Source organism: Anguilla rostrata, chromosome 10 (genome assembly GCF_018555375.3).
Source record: "Anguilla rostrata isolate EN2019 chromosome 10, ASM1855537v3, whole genome shotgun sequence".
NCBI lineage: Eukaryota > Metazoa > Chordata > Actinopteri > Anguilliformes > Anguillidae > Anguilla > Anguilla rostrata.
Window position 1 is genome coordinate 34,359,800 of NC_057942.1, and position 21,181 is coordinate 34,380,980.

Genomic DNA, 21,181 nt, shown 5'->3' on the forward strand with positions numbered 1-21,181 from the left:
CAGTCACTCTGGGCCACGCTTGACACTTAGCATCCAGAATAGCTGATTCGCAGAGGCAACTGATCAGATGTTTCTGTATGTAATGTGATATGCGAACTGACAGTAATAATGCAAAGCTGCCTCTGAAAATGAACCCCCAAATGGGTTACGCTATCGTTCAGTATGAGTGCCATATGATTGAACTGTAGCGTTCTGCTATTAAGAAAAAAAAGTACTCTCTTACTGGTTCATATGAACCAGTGTTTATTGCGGCATATCAAAATGACAAGCGATAAGAGGAATGGGCCTGTATTTTGTGTGGCCCTGTTCCAGTTCTGTTTCAGTCAAAGCTCACAAGTACACACCAGCTGTTCTCTGCTTACTGAGATCAGTATCCCACATTCAGACTCTCAAATCACTGTGGTCTATTAACCCTTTAAGGTGTAAGATCACAAATATGTGATTAGAATGTACTTAACTGAACATTCTAATGCTGTTGAAACAATCACTACTGGTAATTGAAAGCAAGGGTGTTCTAGAATTTTGAAGAAGAAAAAACATTCCCAAAAACCCCTTCTTCAAAGGGCTATGGTAGAGCATATTAAAAATAATGTAGCAACTCATGTAGCATTCCACATTCAAAAGTAAAGGGGTTCTATCTGTCCCATGTGCTCTATGGCTTCAGTGTTACGACTTCCTAATTCCGCTTTTTTCTTCGTTAGGAAACTGCATAATCTGCATTTGTTCTTTGCAACAAACCCTTGAACTTGATTTTGGTGGTAATGCTGAACATTTAGGGCCATGGTTATTCTGTATGGTACATTCAACATTGTGTACACATGTTTCTAAACTCTGAATTATTTTTCCATTTTAACACTTCGTTCACAAAATTAAATGAGAAATATAGATGGTAAAGAAAAAATATTATTTATTCAGTGTATCACAATATGGAATAATAATAATAATAATGTTTTCCATTATGTGGTGTTCTTGTACTAATCTCAGTCTGACCCATTCCAAATGCTAGATATTATAAAATCCTGAATATTTAGTCTTTCTGCAAATCAAAACTGAAAACAGTCAAAAATAATAAAATACATTAAATAATATCTTTCCCAGCACATAATATTTGACAGTGAGGATAATACAAATAAAATTTAATTCATGTAAACAACTTAATAAATAGACCACATTTGTTCATCTTTTTACTTAAGTCATAATAATTCACTTAGCAACTTCACCTACTCATTATATAGATATCTTATTATTTAGTTTGGTTAGGGAGTTGCTTCCATTGTTCGTGTGACAGTTGTGGGCAGAATCTTTTAAAGATAGGGCCTATGGCCACAGAAAAATTCATATGTACAGGTGTTATCTGTAAATTGTGGAATCTAATCGGGGAGGGGGGCTTAAGAAAAATCTTACACAAACGAAGTAAAAAATACTGGTCCCAAAATCCACAACCCCCCCCCCCCCCCTCGGTGTGGGCATTCTTTTGTCTTAGGGAGAACACCTGTTTAATTTTCACCTGTTTAACCTATGGACTGAACTACAAAAACAATCTGAAATCAAAATGAAATGTTGTTAAAAACTGGATAAGTGCTAAAATATTAATACAGAGAAACTGTCGTGCATCAACCAGTTAGTCACAAAATAAAACAATCAAGTTTGTCCCTTAGTGCCCAAAACTGGCCCAAAAAAGGTATTTTTCCCCTCTAAGAGGAGGGGAATGAACACATGTATTTATTTATGTAACCATTATAGAAATTATCACCAGTTAACGCATTTGAGCAAATAATTATTTTGTATTCTTCCACAATATTCATTTGTCCATGGCCTGGCTGGAACTCATGGTGAAACTGTAGAAACTGTTGAAATTTGTTAAAGAACAGTCCACCCACTATGCTTATAAAAATAAAATAAAAAATAAAAAACAGAAGAAAAAGAACAGTAAAATACATCACTTTGGTAAACCTTTGCTAATAGAATGGAAATCTGTTTCCATTTTTCAGAATAATGCAGCACTTGCATCAAAATACAGTACTTTATTTTAGTGATGTGACTGCATTATTTTCAACAGAGAACCGGAAATCTCAAGTTTTTATCTGATTACATGATGTCATGTAACGATAAATGTAAAACATTGCTTTAGTAATTCACTGTATGTAAAACTCTCCTGTTCTGCAACTGAAAATGTGATTTCAAGAAAATGCAAAAAACAAGTCTAAAAACAGACAGCGACAATTAAAAAGCTAAGACGGTTGCCGCTGAAGACATTCTCTAACCCGATTACAGTGCAACTAAAACAAAATAAAAAATGAATTCATCTGACAGGTCAAAGCACAGCCATTTCAAACTTCCTTTAGGTGCAGAGTACAAGTTATTCCGTGCACTCTCAAAAGCTGCCTCACACCACAACACCATGAATATCCTTTCCCAGCTCCACTACTCAAGCCTACGGATGCCTCTTCATGCTACCTACGATAAAATCACATGAAAGATCCTGCTTTTTTGCATATTTCTATAGTTTTAAAATGCAGTTATATGCAACAAGTCCCATAAGTATTCTTTATATTATATATATTCTTTTATATATATATATATATAAATATGTACAGTAATGCATTATAGGTTATATGCTAATGTATACACTACAGATGTACGTTTATATGTGAGTGTGTAACGTTAAACACGTATAATACACACACAGTGTAAAAGTTGCATCAGTGTGCTGCATCTTTAGTTTTGCATTTACAGTAGCTATCACCATGCTTTGGATAGCCAAACTCAATCGATCTCTACTCTAAAAGTACACCACTTTCTGTAATGCACAAAGGAAAGGGGGAAACGACGTACATCAGCAGCAATGACATCATTGCCTATGTACATCTTCAGGTTTTGATCCTTTTTTCCCCGCTGAGTTTCGAAGTTAAGACCGTTATTACTACGGCACGAGATGCTCTATGCACCTAGCCTAGCGTGTGTAAAATCTCGAAACCCGGGTCCTCAGTGTCTGTTGTTGGAACAGACAGGGTTACACAACAGTGCAACGTCCCTACTGCGGCTCAGCAGTCCACACATCAGTTTAATCCACACAACTTTCAGTAAGCATGTCCTCGCAGCTTTGAGTAGAGTCAGTGCATCGTTAGTGCACGGATGTAGCTCTTTGACAGGGATTCCCGCTACATCGTCCTCTACATCCATTCAGTGTGAGCTGGGGTCCGTATATCTGGAAGACGCCGTGTTTATGTGGTGCTGAAAAGCCTTGTGGATCATTTTTTCCAAAAGGTGGTGGATCTCTCTCCCACTCCCTCATGGACTTCTGGGTAATGCTTTCTGAAGGATGACAGACCCCTTCTCCCTCTCCCATGTGTACTTCTGGGTAATGGATTTTGAAGGATGGTGGACCCCTCTGCCTCTCCCCAATGGACTTCTGGGATTTTTGTGTTTTTCATGCAGGACCCAGGGTTGGGTGTATTCCAGTTGCGTTGTCTGGGCGGCCCCTGACATCAGACGCTACAGTGCATTCATGTTCAGTCAGGATAAATAAATAAATGCTGGGCAGGGGAAGGAGGGAGTGGTGTCTGTGTTCTTCACTGGCCCTCCACTCCAGTAGGGGGCAGTATGCCAGTCTCTCTGAGGTGGGAGCGCAGTGTGTTGAAGATGGTGAGCTGCTGCTCTGGCTGCAGTGCCAGCAGCTGCTGTAAGACCTTGCTGGGGTTTGGACCCCTGGAAGACAAGCAGGGCACACAGTGATTTACTCAGCCACCACACTGAACTGCAGGCTGAATTAAACCAACCAATCACAAAAGATCACCAATCACCCCATCATTTAAAACAGTCCATATATTCTATAAATATTCATGAGCAGCCAGGCCTTCAGAATGATTGAGTGTTTTGACGATTCTACACAAAGCAACATTGATTAGTGTCAGAGCTGCAATAAGTCTTAACTGGTAATGCAGAATTGTTAGAACCACCCCCCCCCCAGAAGTCTTTCACTGTATGTTCTGACCCTACATGCCGAATACAAGATAAGAACAGAAACCTGCTAGTAAACATGGATTGTAACAGTGTTTCACTCACTCATACCAAGTGCTCTCCCCTAACTGCCTCCCATGCATGCAGCGTGCTGTGCTCACACCGAGTTACCTGATAAAACTGGCTATGTAGACATGAACGAACGTGGCCATCAGGTACTGGCAATCGAAGCGGTCCATGATGCCCCCGTGCCCCGGAATGGTGTCGGCGAAATCCTGCGGGTAAGCGAGAAAGTGAGAAAGCGTCAGCTGGGCTTTGGGCACGGCGCAGGGCGGAGTCTCGGAGGCGTTGCCACGGCGACCCCGGGGCGCTCACTTTTATTTTGAAGGCCCTTTTGAAGCCGCTGGCGAAGAAGCCGCCGAACGGGCCGATCAGGGAGCCGAAGGAGGACAGGGCGACGCTGTGGATCTGGAACGGGTACAGGGTCACCGTTTTCTGCGGAGGGAGAGAGAGAGAGGGAACGCTCAGGACTCTTTCCTGTTCCTGCGGTCTCTGGATTTATGACGCCGTCTCCCCTGGCCCCTTACGAATGAATTATGACCCCGAGTGGCACTTTTGATCAGCACGGAGCAGAAGCTCTCGGGCACAGCCAGTAATAAACAGCCATGATAAGACTGAGCAACACCATAAACCACAGCCCAGCGCTGCTCTGCTACAGCAGGGCCTAACAGAACCGTGCTTATGCCCATGGAAGGAACACCATCCGCTAACACTGGCAAAACCATGGTAAAATCTCTATCAGTGGATTAGGTTGTGTGTTTGAGCACTACAGCTAAAATGAAAAGCATCCTAACTGCCAATGACTAGTCATGAGCACTTGGTAAAAATTCAAATCACAACAACGTATGGACACAACAGTCAGTTAAAAGGCATGAAATGCTCAATAAGGCCTGAGCTAATACACAAGACAATGTTCAATGTAAGATGTTAAATCTGCTGATAGAGTGAATTTTACTCTGACAGAGTACAGTTGATCGCATTTGGACACACACAGAATTAACACTAAACATTTTTCTGTGCACAGAGACTACTTCAAGTCTACTGCTGCATATGAGATCCAACAAGCAAAACAGAATCTCTCAGTGTGGAGAAAGCAGCAATGTAATTAGCAAAAGTACTGTGAGCCTCCTTCTAACTGAACTTTTTTCATAGCTAGTATCACTTCCTCAGGAAAGGTGACTATGCTACCGTTATAGCTGATTCACTGAGCTATCCTTATCTCTGTGCTACCCTATCTCAGAGTGTTCTGAATCACTTATGGGAGGGTGTACAGGTGCATCCTTACCCATCTCAGAGTGTTCTGAATCCACTAGGGGTGTGGTCATCCTTACCCATCTCAGAGTGTTCTGAATCACTTATGGGAGGGTGTACTGGTGCATCCTTACCCATCTCAGAGTGTTCTGAATCACCAACGGTAGGGTGTGTGGGCGCATCCTTACCCATCTCAGAGTGTTCAGAATCACTTATGGGAGGGTGTACTGGTGCATCCTTACCCATCTCAGAGTGTTCTGAATCACCGACGGTAGGGTGTATGGGTGCATCCTTACCCATCTCAGAGTGTTCTGAATCACTGACGATAGGGTGTATGGGTGCATCCTTACCCATCTCAGAGTGTTCTGAATCACCGACGGTAGGGTGTACTCGTGCATCACAAAGATCTCAGCAGGCTGGCACTCCACAGCAAACCGGTTCGTCTCGCTGTCGTACTCGACAGGACAGACAAAGTACTGGTACTGCGCAAGGAGGTAGGCAAACTGGAAGCACAGAGCATGAGTCAGGAAGTGTTCAACCGGAAGTGCTCTTTTTCACAGAACCAAGGAGGCTGATTAATCCTCAAAATCAAATGATCACAATCCATTCATTTTTTGTTAAATTACATTCAGTTATGTATTTTCTTGGCAGGAATTTATCTAGGGTGACAGTTGAGCCATCTACTACACCCATTCAAGTCCTTTATGCAAGAGTATAACAAGTTTACTTCCTGGGATTTGAACTGGCAACTACCTGGTTACAAGGTGTTACAGCTCTTCCACAACCACCACACACAAAATGTTGTGAAAGCCAATATAAAAGGTAAAATTAAAGAGGCTAATGACATGCTGCAAAGGAGGCAGACCTCACAGGAATCACAATGTAGCAGTCGATGAAACTGGAGAATATACAGTGTCTACTCACGATAAATGCAAAGACTACTGTTGCGAAGAAGCCTCCAATAAACCCTTCCCAGGTCTTCTTTGGGGAGAGCTGTGGAGACATTGAATAATTACACCTACACCGACAGAGTTTAATCCAGCTCTTAAGACAGGATTCAGTCAACGGCTGTCTTTCACCTGCTTAATAAATGAAAGAGTTTGTTTTCATCTTCACATACAGTTTGGTTTGTTCGGGTGAAAGCAAAGCTCACTATGCTTTCACTGTGTTTGCAAAGAAAATCTGACTCAGAATCAGAAGTGAAGGACAAGCTTTTATTCAATTGGTCTTTATCACTCTGTCTGTGACACTGTTGCCGCAATCTAAGGTTATACTGCCAGTTTCTTATTGCCATAGTAAAGAATTCTTCCCACAGCCACAAAAAATGGAGCTCTACCTACCTGTTTTTTTTTTTTTAAGAGTTCAACCAAAAAACTACTGTTTAATGCAGTGTAACTAGTAACAGAGTAGTAATTCACCCTTACCTTAATCAAAGGCGTTCTTCCAAAGAAGAAACCAAAGAGGTAAGCCATGATGTCATTGCAGATGACAATGGATATTGGAACGATAAACCTACAAACAAACAGAAAACTAATTTTAGTCACTGCACAGATGTCAAGTCCATGTGACAGTTAGGCATTGCTACTTCTGCTGAATGTCTCACAGTTATTCTCCTGTGTGCTACCATCTGGTATTACTGGAATAATCTGTCAAACTGTGTTGAAATGACAATTTTCATTTCATAAATTTGCTTATGAGTGGCAGGACTCAGAAGACATGTTTGGGCACGGTTTGGGAGTGCCGCCATGCTTTAGGACCAGTAATACATCAAAACTCTTTTCAGGGATCGCACTGACATACTTTACAGAGGCGGAAGGCAGAGACAGGCTTATTACGATGAACACAATTCCTGCTTACCAGATCATTCCCTCAAACAGGTTCTGAATGACAAGGTGTGACTGAGTTACCACAATCAACAGCGTCACATGGGTCCAAGCAAACTGAAATGGCAAAGACAACACACACCTTCAACGCCAGAATGCACCTCCTGACCAACCGAAAAGCACTTACGCTAAAATAAAAATTAAAAGAACATAAACACAGTGCACAGGACTGCAACGCTGAGTGACACTTCACACCAGCACACCAAGTGATGAGACAAATGCTATGCTATAACAGCCTATGCAGAAGACAATGCAAATACGTAACAATAATAGCCAGGAGCTGGCTAACTCAACATTGTGATTCATAAGAATATTATGCTATTGGGTTAAATAGTTAAGCATGCTAAAGGTTATAAGCATGCTATTTCAAAACAGTACGGAAGTTAGAATTTGATACACTACACACATCCAAAATTCCAAAACATGAAAATATGCCGTATAGCAGGTATCATGTAGTTTTACAATATGGCATACCAAATTTTACCATCTGCCTATATAATATCCACATGGCATATGATAGCTTCATATGTTTATAGAATTCATAGACTGCAAGACTGTACATGTGACAATCTCTGCTGCCCATGTGATCCTGTTGGGTCGAACAGCAGTGATGTCAGGACAAGTATAGACCACCCCCGCCCCCCGCCCCCCCGCCCCCCCAAAGCCGTGAGTGGTGGATGGTATGTTCAGGATCGCATGGTGCACCCCAGTGGGAATGCACCGTGTATTAGGGGGGTGCGGGGGTGTGGGGGGGCATCAGGCGGTCTACGTCCATCGATAGCCGTGACCTGCGATGAGGTCAGCCCCGCTGTGTTAGTACTGGAGGTTACATCGCTGATACACACCATATAAAACTGCAGGCGGTAATGTCTCTTCACTAAACTCAGAACAAACATGCAGAAACCTGCAAAGAGTAAATAACATGCAGTCAGTTTCCTTCCAAGGGGAACGAAACAAAACAATTTCAATTCTACGGTTTTGCACTTGAATGACATTTCCTTGTGCAAAACTCCAATTAAACATGTACATGTAAGTGGAACGATTCTAATTAACAAAATATAGAACAAATCCAGTGCTGTACAATAGGTGAACCCAAAAAAAAGATTGTACAGCATTCATGCAATACAATGGGAAATTTTCAATTGACCCAAAACCTCATATGCAGTCCGCTCGGTTCTGTGAAATCCAAATGAATTTAAATAATGTATTAGTGAATTGTTAACTTCACCATAAGAACAGGGCTTGCAATGTTTTACTTTTATATATCTGCATATGTAAAAAATGGCAGCGTGTACAAAAACTATTTGAGCTTTTCTGGCTTCAAAGATTTTTCATTGCCATACAAAGGAAGACAGCGAAATGTGAATTCCCAACTAACACAAAACTTTCTCTCAATGTTGCTCCAATATAGTGGAAATGTTATAACACTGTCAAAACATTCCAGTAACATTGTGAGAACATTATGCTTTAGATGGGTGGGAACAAACAATGTATTCCTCCACATTTCATGTACTTATATTTTTATGAGGCACTAAAACATGTTTCCGTTGTTACAAAGGGCAATGTGGCTCATCTGTGCCAAACAATGGGAATTCTGCCAAGCTGACGGCTAAAGGACTCATATCCTATTGGCTAATTCCACAATTCTGTCAGCTAAGTAGTGATAAGGCTTCATATCATCCACTGCATTGGGCTGTAGCATTAGAACCTGGTAGTGCATTATTCACAGGTCTCTATAGCAACATTACAAACTCCTTTAATCCTGGGGTGGGGGGGGGAGTGGGGGGTGGGAGGAGCCTACTCACCTCCCAGGTAAAGTGCAAAGGAGATGAAGCGATGATAGCGCACAAGGAACTGCAGAGGCTCCTCCCTCTGAACAAAGGCGCCAAAATAGTCTGCCACCGTCTCCCCGTAGAAGAAGTAATTCACGCAAATCAAGAAGTACCTGTAATTCATAGAAACGCACTTGGAGTTCCACACCTTTTCTCTCCCTTATTTTATTGGCCCAATCACGGCCCATACCACAGGCAACCTGCTACTGGGTTTCCTCCTGGCCATAGGCAGCTAACAAAATAGCGCAGGCTTGTCTAGCAATGTCTGGGATATGGGGTTCAGCTTATGTTTGTTGCACAGTCCTTTACCAAAAGCTCAAAATCTTCAGGTAATTTTGCGATACATACAGCATGGCATTGTGGTATGAGTAATGATATTTGACAACTGTTACAATAACATTACTTTAAAAAAAAAATGTTTCCAAGTATCTTTCAGTTTATATAAAACTGGTATTGAAAGTTAAGGGCAGACTGTGGGATTTATTGTGAGAAACACATTATAATTAAGGTGGCCTGAAAGAAATAACTAGACCTCATATAAGAAGGGCAAAGCATAAGAATCATATTTCACATTGGTCACAGCTGGCCCCGGTTTGAGATGGGTGGTCAAAGCTGGAAGAAAATCCACGCCCATGCGGAAGTTCATTGGCTGAGAGGATCTGAGTTCAGCATTAGCCAGAGGCTGTATATTTTCACATTTGGTTTGGGTCAGGCCCTCAGCATTGAGCTCAATTAAACAGGGAACCCTTGACTCCTCAATTCTACACTAATTTAGATTCTTTTCACGCTAAATCGGGAAGACGGTTCTGGCTGGCGGTGTGATGTGGCAGGTAAAAGTGAGAGCGGCGTTGGAGACCGGGTCAACAGACACGCTCCCCGGTCGTCTCACCTCACACACTGTAAGTGCTTACCAGCTGAGTGACCGGAACCACTTGAGCTCGTAGGAATGATAGACTCTGTACCCGATCGTTATTATCTCCTGGAAGCACTTGATCTGAATGGACATGACCTAAATCAAAACCAAAACATTCAACACGTGAGTTCAGCGTTGGAAGCAGACTTTCAATTTCCCCCAAAGGTCGAGGTACGTCAGACGTGCAAAGCGCAAGGGTTTGTTGATCTTTTTCAATGATGAAATTTCAAATTTGCACTGGTTCCTTAAAGGGATGAGCACTCAGAACATTCTTTCCACACTGGTTCCTTAAAGGGATGAGCGTACCTAGAGGAGAGCCCTTCCAAGACCTTGTTGAAAAAATTACAAATGTAAAAAGGTTATATAAACAGCTTATTCTGAAATTGTGATTACTTTAAATAGTTTTGCAAAGAGTTTTAAGACCACTCTAGTATTCATAAGGAAATGCTAATCTGGAATTCATTAGAAAAACATGAATCCATGAATTTTCCAAATATCGTCTGCATGCAGATACTGTCAATGCAATATTTGCAATTGTATAATTGACATGATGAATGTTGTTTTTTTATTATAATTCATGAAAGGGTGTTATGGTGTTATTTCTGGAAAGCAAGTAAGTCCAGAGCCCTGCCAGGTCTTTTTGACATCAAAAAAAAAAAAGGGGTCACTGAACTTATTGTTTGAGGTCAAGCTGCACTGCCGGTGAGAAGCGTGCTCGTGCTTCTGGCTGTGCTATCCTAAGGTGCCGAATGGCTCCAGTGACATCCAGGGTGCAGTATTGCCTGAAACAGGATCCGCCCCTCAGCAGTGACAAGGCACTTCAGAAATATCCCTCACTCGGAGACAGACACCAGACGACTGGGAAGAGGGGATGGAGGGCTACTAGACTCTGGGCTATGAGCAAGGGAAATGGCTCCATCGCAGGCAATCTGTATGTATGTGTGTGTGTGTGTGTGTGTGCGTGTGTGTGTGCGCGCGTGCGTGTGTGTGTGCGTGTGGGTGGGTGTGTGCGTGTGCGTGACAGAAAGAGATAAACAGATAGCGATAGACAGAGATAGAGAATCAGACTGATTCTCAGAGAGAAAACAGCAGGTAAGGACAGGGATGAGAGAGAATGTGTGTATGTACATGTGAGGGAAAGAGTGTACATGTGTGTTTGTGTGTGTGTATGCATATGGCGGGGATTCTTAGGGTTCTTCCACATAATCTTCATAACGTACGACTGTGAAAACTTATGGCATTTTGCCACATCTCAACTCCAAACTTGCATTTTAAATGGCATTTGTTCACTTCCTTCAATATTTAACTAGGGCAGAAAATGGGGCAAAATTACCTTACCACCAGTATTCATGATGGGCCAAGTAAAATAGAAAAAGCCAGAAATATACGCAGTGACAAAACATTCGATCCACCAGTTTTTTGTCTGACAAAAGAGTAAATATAAATGTTACCATGAGAAATTATAAACTCAGGCACTAAAAAACATTAAGGATTACTTAGAGCTGGTTGAGCAGATGGTCAGGCATATAAATGTTCCTTAAAGGGATGAGGACTCAGAACTTCCTTTCCACACTGGTTCCTTAAAGGGATGAGCGTACCTGGAGGAGAGCCCTTCCAGGGCTTTGTTGAGACATTCTGGAGTGTTATCTGCGGAAGGAGGGACCTCTGGAGTGTCAGCTTTAGGCTCCCCCTCTCCGTCTCCCTCCACCTCCCCGGGTAGGCCCAGTCTGTCCTCTCCATCAGCCTCCTGCATAGCCAATGAGGAAGCAGCAATTACAGCCAATGAGGCAACAGCGATCACAGCCAATGAGGAAATGGCGATCACAGCCAATGAGGAAACAGTGATCACAGCCAATGAGGAAACAGCAATAATAACAGGACCATGAAGTCAGCCCATTGCAACACAAGTTAACTCAACACTGCAGTGCAAGGTCCCCATATTAAGTGGATTGTTTACTGAAAAAATGTTCTCATATATTTCTTGTTTACAAACTATAGTACTATTTAATAAATGTAGGCTAACGCATTCGTAACTATTTGGGGAAGATGGGACAAAAAAAATGTGGGGGGGCGGGTGCTCGTAATGAGATTGACTCCCAACATATGTGGGTAAAGAGGTACTGCGGGTTCCTTGTGTCATTTGGTCCTTAGTTGCATTGCAGGCTGAGGATTTTGATTGTGAAAGACCACAGCCATTGATTTACTGCCTGACTGATTATTATGAAATTTGTGAGATGATACTGTATGTCACTTAGGGATCAACCTGCTCATATTACATTTATAGGAATTATATCATATGACCCTCAAATCCATATTTTAATGAGTGTATCATACTAATATAATAGACATTATACACAGAGCTGAAAACAGTTGAATAGTTGAACATGGTCTGCAACTACCATTTTGTATCTGGTGCCAATCTTCTTTTGCACAGAAATGTCCAACAACAATACTCAGAAACAGCAGTATGCGTCACCATGGTCCAATAAGGTGTGTATACGAAGCCCATATGACTCATGATGACAGACTAAAAACCACAGTTTTGTTTTCACCATCTAGCTACATGATTCAACTAGGCCCTATTTATTATAACTTACACTAATGACAATTGGTCGCATATCAAGTTCTCATCCGTATTGTGAATTGTTATAGACACTTCTTTCCCTTACCATTTCTCATTTTTATTTTGAACAGAAAAATAAACACAACATGTGGTAAGGAACATTTCACAATGTAGCCTCTTAATTAGCCATGTGCCGTGTGTGCTGATATATGAACAGCCAAGTACAACTACAGACTGCAAATAGGCTACATCAAAAATAGAACTATTGGCTAACCTAGTTTACCCTTTATGCAAATGAATACCATAACTTCATGCATTTGGATTCCTTGGCCTGAGCAATAGCCTATTTGGCACACCTCGACCAAGCTTCGATTACAGCCTTGTGCCCTTCTAAAATAAGCAATTCAATCGCTGCGTTAAAATAATAAATAAACCTTGTAAACTGAATAAAACATTTAGGGGAAAGCTGACAAAATAATTCATCTGGTGTCAAATAATGTCTCTGGGGAGGAAGACCTGTCATACAGTTTTAGAAAAACCCCTTAAAAGAGCAGGCTAAGTGTTTGAAAAGAAGGAAACGGACGTCAGCTAACGAGGCATAAACACGGCGAAAAATAAGAGCCGTGGAAATGCCAGGGCAGATCATCTTTCAAAACACGGCCGGCTGGCAGGCCAACTCCATCTGCAGCTGCCAGAACATGGCCTACTGTACAGAGCCCAGCACACACCATGTACAGTAGAGCCATTACACGGCCTACCAACTACTGGAGAGCAACCAGGTGGCATAAAACAACGGACAGGATCCTCCGTTCATTTTAAAACCGGGTGTTAAAAACTCAGGGTGAACACCTAATGATCTGCAAGCTGATACAGATACACAGCTGATCACATGTATAATCTTCATCATAACAAGTGCCACATTGTAACAAATGTTAAAGGCAAAAAAAAGGTAGCCTAATTCATGCAGCGATAAGCTAAATGCTAAAGACCTTGAAAACCAGGTCACTGGATGACATTGTATCATTTCATTAAAGAAAGCAGCAAGTCACCCACAGACATTCTCCTCATCGAGCATGGTTTGATTGCCACAGAATGTGCTGGAACATCATGACATAAGACACATATGGCTGACTGCAACTGCTGATAGCAAAGCTATCCCCACGTTCAGTCCATTTAAAGGAAAGTCTTTCAAAGTACTTTCTGAGCATCTGAGAAAGAATTAAATGGCCTTAGATGAGGTCAGAAGTGCATTGCTCTACTATGGGCACACCTGTCTTTGCCAGTCAGAAAGGCAGTTTTGAGATGTTCACGCATGGATATTTTGGAAACACGATTAGATTCTTTCTGGGCGCACTCCACAGAAGATTACATTTCAGCCACACTTTAAACAGCAACTGACATTTCAGAACATTTTTCCTTTCACGGCTCTCTTCCCCAAAAGCATGCTAAATAAGGCCAGCATCAAGAGAGGGAACACCTTTAAAATTAGCAAAAAGGCCAGCTACTGCCATCACTCCCCAGCTATAATTACCACTGAATACCTCAGTAATTGGGAGCCAGCTTAGTGGAGTTCACAGAACCTCTCTCCTAGATGTCAAGCCTATTGCTTTCTTTGCAACAGAGGCAGAGGCGGAAAATCCACATTCACAAAGTGAAAGTCCTCTCCAGTATTTTGTTCCAATCATCTGGATTTGCTAATTAGCACAATTCTTCAGCCAGGAGGTAGAACGAATTAGTGAAATCAGCTGGCTGCGATCATGGGTAAGAGAAACACATGGCAGGACTTTTACTTTCTAACCCCTAGACCAGTGGTGTCAAACTCGTGCCATGGAGGGCCGTGTGTATGCAGGTTTTCATTCCAACCAATTAATGCTGCCTTAATTGAGTCCAATTACTCATTCAGCCATATGCGTTTAACTGCATTGAAGCACAGAATATAAGAACATTTTTATTTAGACAATGCGGGTCACCATAGACGTCGGGTCACCATTGTGCACAAACCTGCATCCTAATTCAGCAAATAATTTAACTAATTATATAATCAAGATCTGAGGCTGGAATGAAAACCTGCATACACACGGCCCTCCATGGCACGAGTTTGACACCACTGCCCTAGACTTTCCACCTCTGAACAGAGGAATCAGTATCACTTGCATAAAACCAGCAGCTGAATACTGTGACGGTACCCCTGCTCCGCTTGCCCTGTTTTGTTGGCTGCTCTTGGGTTCCTGAACAGGAGCCTGGTGGGCGGAGCTGGGAACAGCTGTCTTTAATTGAGGCGCACCTGTGCTGAGTGATGTGCCCTATTTAACTCTCTTTCTGGTGTGGCTGACTTGCTTACCTGCTAACGAGGGGTGGAAGGAACAAAAAAAAAAAAAACGAACTAAATGGTGACTCAAATTGTAATCACATTCAATATCGAATCAAATAAAATGCAATCAAATTAAATGAATCAAACAATTCAATTAATTAGTGACGCGTTAACGTCAAATTAATCCATCCGTCGGTGATAAAATTACATAACGTTTTATCTTTGTATCTGATCACCCTGATTTTCATTTATTCACTAGCAGCACTAATCAATTCAATGCACTGCAATTCCAATCACCAGTTCACAGCGGCTTTCACTACCGTGTTTATCAATTCGATACAGCTTCTAGCAGGACTCATCAATTCAAGATCAGTTTCACCACGTGTCAATCAAGTTGCCCCTCCCACCGCCGTAGCCTACATTTAGCACTTGACAATCGGCAGCTTTAGTTTGGATGATCCAGCTGCTTGGTCCGCTTATAATACGGTACTTGGGGCTGTTTTTTTTCCACCCGAAGTTGCTAGAAATCTGTCATTGAAGGGTTGCGTTTTTTTGGGCTAGTTTAAAAAATGTGAGCGCTTGTTCGAAAAGATAACTAGCGACCCTAGATCATTTAGGGTTATATTTTGACGGACACTGGCTATTTTATTAATTTATCTATTCCGCCCACCTCTAACATTTGAGAATAATGTCTGGTGGAACTCACTAGAACAAAACAAAAAAAAAAAAAAAAAACAGTAACGATGATACATTCAGGGCGTGGTACACTACACCATGACACAGCTGCTATTTGTCTAAAGGGCGATTTCATTTCAGCTAATACGCTCTAGTGGGCATGGCCGAGATTCAATGGGACGTACAACAGCACAGTCATTCAGAAATTCCAGACACTAGCGCGGTCTCCTAGCTAAAAATGTCCCGTCCACAGAGCGAGAGGATTTTCGATAAGGCCAGGTAATCTGCTCTGCGAAAATGGGACTGTTAATCCCCGCAGGCGGAAAAGCCGCGGTCCTACTCCACGACAAGCCTCGCCCACACGCACTACTGTGCTCTCCCTCGCGTATTTACAACTTTGCCTTGCGAAACCTACTGGGAATCAGGCTGAGACAAAAGAAGAGGTCAAAGGCTTTTAATTACCTTCATTATAAACGGGATTCATGAGATTCGCTTAGTTTTCAGAGAGAATTCTGACTGTGCTGTAACCCGTCAGTCCCTTTAAATGCTTTGCAGAGGTGGCAAAAGGGAGGCCGTATTAGGGTTGAACTCGGGCTCTGATGACAACGAAACCTATTTAGCGTGGAATTTAAACGCTCAGAGCTAGTTGGTGGATCCAAGCAACAAAATCCATTGTGCAGTGGATGAACCCGCTAATAGCCACACGTGCTGTAGTGAGCGAAGATAGCTGCAGTAACTTAACTTCCTATAGAACAAAGAGAAAGTTAACGTACGTACGCCCAATGATATATATATAGGTACCTGATTTAAAAAAGAAATTGTTCGACACTTAATTGAGGATTAAAGAAGAGGGCATAGGTAAAGTCAGTCTTCAGTGAACATGCTTACATTGATTTCTATTCAGTTTGGTGAAACAGTGAGGCTTTTTAGGATTTGTGGTTAATGGAAACTTATAGGGTTTCCAGTGTGAAATGCTAGTAAGAAAGAAAAGCGTTCTTGTCAGTGAAAACTTTAACACCTGCATGAGACTGGGTGTGTAAGGGGAGTGGATATTCATTCTCCTGGTACATAAAATATCTCCTAGCTATTTTAAGTCTAGCCTCCCACTAATCCTCTCACATGTTCACAGATCCATGCCTGTCAGTCCACAGCTTCCTGTACTGAACACACTGTATAGTATGTACTTTTTCTGCCTTCTGAGTTATCACAGAAGTACACACACTATAAGAATCAAAGATTTTTAATGAATGTACCTTCATATATCTAAGAAGGTCATGTGATGCAGTGGATGTAGCCTAGACTGAAGAATCAAATCCAGTCAAATTACAACTAGACTATATTACAAGTAAATGCAGTATAAGATATGCAGTAAAATATATTACCTAGTCACAGAATAACTATGTTCTCAGTTTTATATATTTTATACTTTGATTTTAAAGTAACAAGGGCAGTTTCTGGGCAGCATTGCCCAAAGGACAGATGGAAAAGCAGATAGCTACCCACGCTACAGTGCGCACGCTGTTGTAACTGACTCGACCACACGCAGTGACTCACTGGAGATTGCAGCGATTAGCCTGTGCTCTTCTGCGTTCTCTTCCCATTCTTCAACCCTGAAACCTGCCGAAAGCTCTAATTCAGCCAAATTCTGCGGTTTATGTGTAGCAACTTCTCCCTTGACCTTGAACCACGAGTTAAGTCTTTCCCATGTGAGTACAGCGCATGCTCAAAGCAAAATCGGCTACAACTGAAGGGGAGGGAACCAAATAAACAATATATGCCGGGTAAAATATTGGATTGAGCAATACGAGCTACACTGTACTGAACTATGAGCCTATTGTGAAAACATTTCCTGTAATGACTTGATAGCTAGAAACATGTGGAAACAGTCCATAACTACCCCTCAGGATGCATGCACACACACACACACACCCGAAGACACATGGGCGCACACACACACACATCCTTGCTTTAATAAATGAATGGTTTGACATGTTCAGCATCGATTTAGCCTACTTTTATATGGAGGCGTGTCTTTTTCTGAATTAGCACCTGCACACCTGTAGTGGTACCCATAAGCGAGAGCCACGTCTATTATTTATAAAAGACCTCAGGCCTCATGATCATAATTACCTGTAAATGGTTTGATTACTCATGGGGCCCATTCATACAGAACAATGTTTATTTGGCGCATAGGCAGCCATCAGAGCTGGCCTACTTCTGCCATTCTGGCTCATGTGCGAGGACCAGGGAACTGAACTGCATATGTTAGCATACCATATGCTAGCATACCATACCAAGAAATCTGAAGAGGGCTCCACTGTAATACTGCAAGTTCACATATTCGCTCCACCTTCCCTTATTGAGAAACAGATGCAAGATTACAGTAAAACTGTAGCCAGCAATGCACACAACAGCATTTCCTGTACAATAAGGCCCAATGATATTCTTGTATCACAATTTTAACAGTAAAATGCAAATGGTTAAGTCTAATACTAAAACAAGTTTACCCTGTGATCAATATAATGTGGGGAAAAAAAAGATTCCATAATCATCCAATTTGAAAAAAGACATTTTATATAAGGCTGATGTAGCTGGGCATTATACTGTAGACATAGAGCCATATGCTCTGGTAGTAGGTGTCTGAACATCCTTTACAATCTTGAGTTTCATGTCACTTGCAATGTTCTCAAACAAATGCAGTATGAGTAATTCAGTGCAGATAGGAACTCCAAAAGCAATACAATATACAAATACAATATAGCCTAAACTCACATTGAACTTCTCAAAGAGTTCTTTTACAGATAAATAACTGCAACCTTCCAAATAGGCTACATCCGTCTTGGCAAATTAAGAGCTTCGCGCAAGTGATAAATTACATAGTCCTTGTGACTAAGAGGAAAGCAGACAGCTTGCCCTCCTCATGAATTTTGTTCTCTTTATTCAGCCAGGGGGAAATAAGAGAGGGGTTCAGTGCAGAATGCCCCATGGTGGAAAACTGTACCCCTGGCCACACGAGGGGAATTTGTATTTGGGTTGACGGCTACTGCATTCTGTCTTTGAGCTTCACTTTTAGGAAAAAATAAGAAATGATTGCTATTGGTACCACTGATCTTGCATGTAGATGGCTTACACAGGCACTCTAGTTAGCTAACAAATTTCAGAAGCTGAAATAATCACCAAAGACATGTAGGCCTAGTCTGGCTATGCTTAGTATGTATTTCTTTTTCTTGTCCTAAAAGAATATGATGCAATAAATGTTTTCTGAGAAAAGGAACTAGCCTCTAATAGAGCCCAACATTATTCTGTCATGCCAAAAACAACATTAAAAAAAAAAACATGTCTAAAATATTAAATTCAGGATATAATAACATGTTAATTTGGCCATAAAACTTGTTTTTTCTAAGATAGTGTTTACACATTTTTCCCGACTATGAACAGAATAATCACATTCCAGAAACATGTAGGCTACACAGGGCATCAGTACCAATTCCAAAGTATCCCGGGGACAAGCATTATCGGTAGGCCTAGATGGAACATTTCCATGGAGACTGATCACACCAAAGTTTAAAAAAGAAAATCAAAGTTTCACGTGGGGTGTGTTTTTAATTAACAACAGTACACAAAAAGATAAGATCGGCAATTCAGACTGCATTAAAAGACATTTGATGTGACAGGCTGTATCCAGTTTCAGACTGGCCTCAGCAAGGTTAAAAAAGCGGTTTCTCTCTTGTATAATGTATACCCTCTCAGCGGCTTGTCATTAGACTCGACAGCATTCATTACATACTGGAGCCAACCTGTGAATTGAAACCATGCATGCGCGCTTTGCTTATCAGTAGACTACCTTTTAGTGCTGTGTGTTCACTGTTGGCTCAAGGTGGAATGAACAACTCTATTCTCCAAATTCTTTGAATACGATGAAAAAAAAAAAAATGTTGAAATGCAATCAATCTCATCCAGTCTAAATCTCCGCAACAATGCAGACTCGTTAAACTTCCGTAAAGACAAATTATGCTGTTTGTGGGGAATTGTTTCCAAAATTACCACCACACGTTGACAAACAAGCCAGTAAAATATTGTGGGTAGTAATTTAGCTGCGCCACCTGAGAATACTAATATTCGCTTTCCATGTGAAGGCTGAAAAGCTATCTAGTTGTAAATAAACCTACCTAACCAGTTAGCTATTTAATTTGCACTGACGAAGAAGACACTACCACAGTGTATTATTTTGAGACAATTTAACCTAGCTTGCCAACTCGGGTTGCTAAATTTTCACCAACTAACAGACTTGCCAAGATAAGACAATGCATATTTCAAACAACTGCAACATTTGCTAACAAGTTAATGTAACTTACATGACTATCCTTGTGTCTATAACAACAGTGTGTGACATTGCTACACGTAGCTAACATAGCTTCCCACCCAGCACTAGGGGTCACGTTTGACATGTTCGTTCTTCCACTGTGCGCTACCTGGAGAGGTCCGGTAGCTGGTCCTGTAGGTTACCTGTACAGGTACAGTGTGCACTGATGTTAACTAATGTAGATGTGCTATTTGTTACGGTAGCTCATCACATATATGTTTAAGTGTATGACCCGAAACAGATAAGCTAACCAAAGTGAAACAGCCAGCAAACAGCTATAGCTCGCTAACAACTAAGCTGCTATGAACGCGGGCACATAACACACAGACTGAGCTGAAGCACTGCTGTGCTGATCCAATTCTAACCAGCAATGCCATCGCCAGTTAGACTACCACTGACTGGATGAAAGGTATGCTAAGTATAAAGACATTCAGTTCTGATATTCAAATTTAATAGCGTTAGCAAATTAACAGTAGTTGGTTGGAAACAGCCAAATGTGAATACCGTTAGCTACTTCTCCAGCTATAGTAGCTAACGCTACGAAGGTCTTTAGTGTGCACAATTTGCTAGCTAAAATAACTTGTCCAGCGAACAGGCTAATATTCTAGCTAACTAGCTAGCTAGAAAGGAAAACATTGGATGACGGCGTTTAAACGTACCTTGTCACTGATGTTTTCTGTGCTGTCATGGTCACCGCCTCCCCCTCGCTTTCTAAGCTCCGTCATTTCTTTGTGGCTAGCTAACTAGCTAATAATTTCACAAAATACACAAACAGCAGACGTGATTGCAAATTACTGTCACCAGTAATCCGGTTAACGTGTAGGTAGGGAGCCAGCTAGCAAGCTACTGCACAATTGGAGAAGGCAACCAAGCAATGCAGTATCCAGATTGTAAAGATGAACTGTCAAAATCCTGTTTTCCCAGTAAGGTCCTGACAGGTTGTAAGAGCCGCAGCCGTAGCTTGGTAGAGATGACTCTGTTTGGGTGGATCTATCTATCCTGCCCTTATTTCGCTCTCTGACTCGGGACTCACCCGACAGGCAACTAATAACTGTGTCTAGCTAGCCAGCCTAGCCAGTTCGGTCTGCTGTAGGGGTAGCGCGGTGACAGGCGCCACAGCGACACTCCAGTGAGCAGGACAGCGTGGATTCAGATTGTGTCAGCAGTTTGACCAATTCTGCTTTTCACAACAAAGCACATTTCCTGTTGTGGCGTTTTACATTGTAATTTAATTACCTGAGCAACAATAATCTTCTGATATGGTCTGAGCCGGCAAGACAGAATACATTCAATACAAAGAATAATTTCTTCTCATATGCTTGGCACCTACCTGTCCTCATGGATATTTGTTTCAGACTTAATTGACAGTG

At 41.7% G+C, this 21,181-nt stretch overlaps 1 protein-coding gene across 1 annotated transcript; it reads right to left on the bottom strand.

Moving 5' to 3' along the window:
- Positions 1-890: 890 nt before the first annotated feature.
- Positions 891-20,961, bottom strand: cds1 (CDP-diacylglycerol synthase (phosphatidate cytidylyltransferase) 1). Its single transcript, XM_064296672.1, is given in 13 exon segments — positions 891-3,708; positions 4,132-4,235; positions 4,336-4,455; positions 5,622-5,774; positions 6,196-6,264; positions 6,696-6,783; positions 7,129-7,211; positions 8,000-8,058; positions 8,960-9,099; positions 9,898-10,033; positions 11,268-11,322; positions 11,494-11,646; positions 20,471-20,961. Coding segments are annotated over 13 exon segments (1,362 nt in total). The 5' UTR covers positions 20,537-20,961; the 3' UTR covers positions 891-3,572.
- Between the last annotated feature and the right edge of the window lie 220 nt (positions 20,962-21,181).